This window comes from Hevea brasiliensis, unplaced genomic scaffold (genome assembly GCF_030052815.1).
Source record: "Hevea brasiliensis isolate MT/VB/25A 57/8 unplaced genomic scaffold, ASM3005281v1 Scaf5, whole genome shotgun sequence".
Classification (NCBI taxonomy): Eukaryota; Viridiplantae; Streptophyta; class Magnoliopsida; order Malpighiales; family Euphorbiaceae; genus Hevea; species Hevea brasiliensis.
In genome coordinates, this window is record NW_026615028.1 from 1584921 (window position 1) to 1591238 (window position 6318).

Genomic DNA, 6318 nt, shown 5'->3' on the forward strand with positions numbered 1-6318 from the left:
CACACTCAAATAATAACCGAAAAGAGCCTTGAGCACATGTCTGGTAGAGCATTTGATTCCATATATGTACGTACACCTGTATTGTATGATGTAGCATTATTTGGAATTTGACAGGTGTGTTCCATATAAAACGAACTTTCATGGCCATCAGTATCACCTAATCCTGAATTCCTGAATCCCAATCCTAATCCTATTCTTTTTTCTTTCTTTGGACCAAGAGGACAAATAACAATTAATTATTAACTATTAAATATAAATTATATAATAATTTAAAATAAAAATATTTAATAAAAATAATTATTAAATATTAAAAATTAATTCTAATTAAAATACTCTTTAAAATATTAAAAATTATAATATTTTATAAATTATTTTTTTAATTTCTAAATATTAATATAAATATTATATTATTAAAAAATATAAGTAAATGAGAATAATTTAATTAAAATCAAAAATTTAAATAAAAATAAATTCATTTATCAAACCAGAAAGAAAAAACAACTATTTCCCCTAATATTCGTGGTTTTGCTGTAACCATGGAGAAAAGAATTACCATAATCCAAGAACAAAACGCATCGAATCTCCTTAATCATGAAATAAAAAAAAATAGAGAAAAATAAGAAATGAACACTCACACTCAAATAATAACCGAAAAGAGCCTTGAGCACATGTCTGGTAGAGCATTTGATTCCATATATGTACGTACACCTGTATTGTATGATGTAGCATTATTTGGAATTTGACAGGTGTGTTCCATATAAAACGAACTTTCATGGCCATCAGTATCACCTAATCCTGAATTCCTGAATCCCAATCCTAATCCTATTCTTTTTTCTTTCTTTGGACCAAGAGGACAAATAACAATTAATTATTAACTATTAAATATAAATTATATAATAATTTAAAATAAAAATATTTAATAAAAATAATTATTAAATATTAAAAATTAATTCTAATTAAAATACTCTTTAAAATATTAAAAATTATAATATTTTATAAATTATTTTTTTAATTTCTAAATATTAATATAAATATTATATTATTAAAAAATATAAGTAAATGAGAATAATTTAATTAAAATAAAAAATTTAAATAAAAATAAATTCATTTATCAAACCAATAAGAAAAAACAACTATTTCCCCTAAATATTCGTGGTTTTGCTGTAACCATGGAGAAAAGAATTACCATAATCCAAGAACTAAACGCATTGAATCTCCTTAATCACCTTTATTAATTGAATTTTATGCCCATATTTGGTGCCTGTAAATAGGGACTTGAGAACTTTACATGTCCTTTCAAATCCGACATATCCCATTTTTTTAACGGATATATTATTTTAAATATATATATAAAAAAAAAAAAAGAAAAACCCTTTAATGGACAACGAGTAGATTTAATGCATTTGTCAGTAAACTGTGTGGAATCCGTGTACAGGTAGAGTGGGCATTTGTGTGATTTCAATTCATCAGATCACAATATACACATATTTTCTCAATTTTCTTTATCCTCCTCCATCAATCTGATTGCCTATAAATAAAGAACCACCTTCCATCTACTTCTCCTCACCAGATCACGATCAGAGAAAAAAACCCATTTTTTCAAAACAAGAGTGAGAGAGAAAATGTCAGGAATAATGCACAAGATTGAGGAGACCCTCCACATCGGAGGAAACAAGAAGGAAGAACACAAGGGGGAGTCTCATGGAGAGCACAAGGGTGAGCACCATGGAGAACACAAGGGTGAGCACCGTGAAGGCCACAAGCCAGAAGGTGAGCACAAGGAAGGGTTCATGGAGAAGATAAAAGATAAGGTCCATGGAGATGAGCATGGCGAAGGTCATGAGAAGAAGAAGAAGAAGGACAAGAAGAAGCATGAGCATGGCCATGAACACGGTCATAGCAGCAGTGACAGCGACAGTGATTAGATCTCTTCATATACGTATCCATTATCTAGGTATTGTGATCTTTCTCCATCTATTTCATTTTTTTTTATTTTATAGCTTATTAAATATATAAAACTATTTGTATTTTCCCCCTTTGCAGGTGTACTGGAGTGTGAGAACCTATCCGTGTTTTTTTTTTTTTTTTTTTCTGCTAGTGTGTGAACAGCAGAAATGGGAAGAAAAAGAAAAAAAGAAAAGTGTTGTGTGAAGCTTGATATTTTGCATGGTGTGATGTATCAGTGAATCTAAACCCTAATATTATAATAAGCGTTGATTTCTCCCTACGATTCCATTGTAAATATTTGTTTAGATTTAGTCTTTAGAGCATATTTCACATCCTGGCCATGTATGATTTTTCTTCTGTTCATTGTGCTCTAGATGGGTTCGAATTCAAGACTTGAAGATATATTATAGATTCATATTTAAATTTTTATTAATTTAATCTTTTTACTAAAAAGAACAGTAAAAAAAAAGAAAAAAAGGGAAGGAAAAAATGGCAAGTGGAAAAACGAATAAAGAGAGGGCTTAGGAAACTAAATTACTGGGCCTATCCAATTCGGCCCAATAGGGAAAGCCTCATTGACTAATGAAATCTAATTAAAATGCAAAATAATAGTAACTTCATAAATTATTTAATGATGATGAAGTTATATGGTAATACAAAATCATCGAAGTAGAATGAATTTGTTAATATTAATAAATTTATTTAGTAATAATTATTTGTATGCTTCTTCATAGAACTGCTAAATGACGCAAAAGCAACAATTTTTAAGCTCTAGGCTTTGACATTGAAGGGCAATGAGAACCATGATGGTGCCAAGCAGTTACAATGTGTGTGTATATATATTAGTCATAACATTATGTTAATAAAAAAAATTATATACGGTTTATTAATGAATTACGTTATATCCAAATCAAATTGGTGTAATGTCTTGTTTAAATATTTTCTGTTTTTAATATTTCTTGTGATTCCCAAAAATTTTATAATTTCATTTTTCCTAAAATAAACTTTTTCTAGATTTTGTGCGTAGGGGTGTGCAAATGCTCAGATTAATTTTGAATCAAATTAATAAAATTAAAAATTAAAATTTTAAAAATTAAATTAAATTAAATTAAATATTAAAAAAAATTAAATTAAATTAAATTGATAAATATTAATTAAAATCGATAAAATTAAATTTTATAAAATTTTATATTTTAAATATTAAATATTAATAATAAAAATATTAAAAAAATTTATAAATTAAAATTTAAAAAATTTTAGAGTTTCTTTAATATATATATATATATATGATTTTTTTTATTTTTTATAAAAATAATTAAATCGAATTAATTAATTAAAATTATTAAAATTTATAAAAAAATTAAATTAATTAAATTTTAAAATTGAATCGATTCAATTAAATTAATTCGATTTAATTTTTTAATTTAAACTGAAATATGTTCTTCCCTGCATAAAAGGACATGTAATAAGCTAAAACTGTTGCAAGGCAAAATCTTTACTTAGATTAATTTGCTTAATTTTATTCATGATTTTGATAGTATATTTAGGAGCTGCACAAAGAAATAGCTTTTCTCTTTCATGTTTTGTATAATAGTGAAAGCATGGGTGAGAGTCTACCATTAAAATATATAGAGGTTTCTTATTTCTTATTTAAATAATTAATAATAATTAATTAAATAAATATACCTTGAAAAATTGAGAAATAAATATAAATGTTCTCTTCTAACTTAAACTGCTGTCTTAGCAAGTATTATAGTTGAGACGCCGGATAGGCAAGTATTATATAAATGTTAACACCACCACTTGCCAGTTGACGCTTGGCACTCTTCCATTAGTGCTGACCACCTTCCCTTCTTGAAATATACTTTCCCTTTCTTCTTCACTTCTCTTTCATCCATCTAAAGAATTAGCTACTCATCAGCTTAGCTTGTTAAGTTGCCAACAAAAACAAAATGGATAGGCTCGTAAGCTTGGAGCCATCGAATCTTGTGGCCATCAGGATCGAGCCTGGACAGAAATGCTATGAAGAGCTCACCCTATGCAATGTTATGTACACTATGCCTATGGCTTTCAGGATCCAAGCCATGAACAAGACTTAATATACTGTGACGCCACAATTTGGAATTATCTCTCCTCTTGCAACTCTAACTATAGAGATCACTTATCATCTTCCTCCTGGGTCGTCTTTTCTCCCTGGAACTTTTCCTCACTGCTAGGATTCTTTTCTTTTGCATAGTGTGGTGGTTCATGGTGTTTCAATCAAAGACCCCACTTCCAATTTTGATGTTGTTCCTCTTGATTGGTTAACAGCAAAGAAGAAACAAGTGTTTATAGATAGTGGTATCAGGATCATGTTTGTTGGGTCACCGATTCTTGCTCAGCTAGTTGTGGATGGGGCTATGGATGAGATAAGAGAAGTGCTTGAACTTAGTGACCAAACTAGGAATCTTGAATTCGAGCCAGACGTGGAGCTTCAAAGCCGGTCAGGGTCTACCCCGCTGAAGGCTGCTGCAGGTGCTGGTGAGGCCTTGATAGTTGAGCTTCTATTATCGTCAAGCCAGCAGATAAAGATCAGAATCCTCTATTTGGGGTCCAATCCGCCTTGCAGCTAGAGGTGGGCATTTAGAGGTCTTGATTCTTGAGGCTTCTTTTACTGAAAGGAGCTAATGTCGATGCGCTCACCTGGCCGTCGAAGAGCGGAGGCGTGATTGTGCTCGTCTCCTATTAGCTGGTGGAGCTAAAGCCGATATCAGAGACACTACCGAAGGCGATACACCCTTGCACATAGCCGCAAGGGTTGAAGACGAAAGCACGGTAAAGTTGCTATTACAAAAGGGTGCAAATAAAGATATCCGCAACAAGAGCGGCAAAACGGCATACGCTGTTGCTGCAGAATATGGCCATAGTCGCCTTTTCGATTCGTTGAAATTGGGTGACAGTTTATGCATCGCAGCTAGAAAAGGAGAGGTAAGAACTATGCTGAAATTGATTGAAAATGGAGCAAACATCAATGGCGGAGACCCGCACGGGTGGACTGCTTTGCATAGAGCAGCATTCAAGGGAAAAGTAGACGCAGTTCGGGCTCTGCTTGATAAGGGCCTAGACATTGATGCCAAAGATGAAGATGGCTACACTGCATTGCATTGTGCAGTGGAGTCAGGTCACGCAGATGTGATTGAATTGTTATTGAAGAAAGGTACAGACGCCGAAGCCAGGAAGGATAAGGGTGTCACTGCATTTCAAATCGACGAGTCCTTGCATGCAGTCCTTCCCTCTGATATGGAATATGAGTTCTATTAGAGGGTATCCATGGCCATGCATATAGATAATTAATTGTAAGAAAACATGCATGCGTTTGTCCCATCTAATAATATTTTGAAAATGAAATAATTAAGCAATGAAAAGTTCAGTTAGTCATACCAATGAGAATCAAAATTATATTTTAGGAAATTTTAAATTTAAACTTTATTTTAAATCAAATAAATTTGAAAAAAGAAAGCATAAATCTTCAAGTCATTCAAATAACTTTAAATGTATGGTGGAAGTGAGAAGATTTAATTACTTTTATTTTATATTTTGCAAAAGAAATAAATAATTAGTAAGCAATTTGTAGGGTTCATGTGGGTCTCAAACACATAAAATACACATATAACACGAATTCATATTTGTGTTCTAATTAATAGATGATTTAATAAAATTTTACAATTTGTTTCATCAATTTTATATTTTTATAAAATAATTAATTATAAAAAATTTATTAAATTAAAAAAAATTAAAATATTCTCATATAAAAATATATAGATAATATTTTAATCATATAAAAAAATATTAATTATAGATATAGTTATCTTACATTTTACATTTAAAACTTATGATTTTAATTAAAATTCAAAATGTTGTGGAAAATATTATAATTTATATATATTTTTTTAAGAAATTTTATTTTTTTATTAGTTAATAAATTTTTTATAATTAACTGTTTTGTGAAAATATTATCAATTTACAAAAATTTTATGAGATAATTAATTGTAAAATTTTATTAAATCATATCATTTTCTTTGACAAGATAATTTTACTTTATAATATAACCAAGTAACTATATAATACATCATTAAGATTACACTTATAAGCTATACCCATTTTAATTTGTGGTAAATTTTAGTTAATAATAAAGGATTTTTATAAAAATGTTAGAACTCTAAATTCTTTGATAGAAGAGATTTTGATGGAATGTCAAAAAAATTAAAAGAACTCAAGTTTTTAGTGGGTGAGTGACCAAAAACAAAAATATTTCTAATAAAATTTTCAATTCATCAATCCATCCTTTAGCAAGAATCATGACAAAGGCAATCAATAATATAGATTATAGAG

General features: G+C 29.4%; 1 protein-coding gene and 1 pseudogene across 1 annotated transcript; both read left to right on the plus strand.

Annotated features, from left to right (window-relative positions):
- Positions 1-1531: 1531 nt before the first annotated feature.
- LOC110638422 (protein SRC1) lies at positions 1532-2227 on the plus strand. Its single transcript, XM_058142467.1, has 2 exons — positions 1532-1954; positions 2044-2227. Exon 1 carries the CDS (start codon positions 1623-1625, stop codon positions 1923-1925), a length of 303 nt encoding a protein of 100 aa, XP_057998450.1. The 5' UTR covers positions 1532-1622; the 3' UTR covers positions 1926-1954; positions 2044-2227.
- Positions 2228-3435: 1208 nt separating this feature from the next.
- Positions 3436-5247, plus strand: LOC110638405 (protein VAPYRIN-like; annotated as a pseudogene).
- The last annotated feature ends 1071 nt before the right edge of the window (positions 5248-6318 follow it).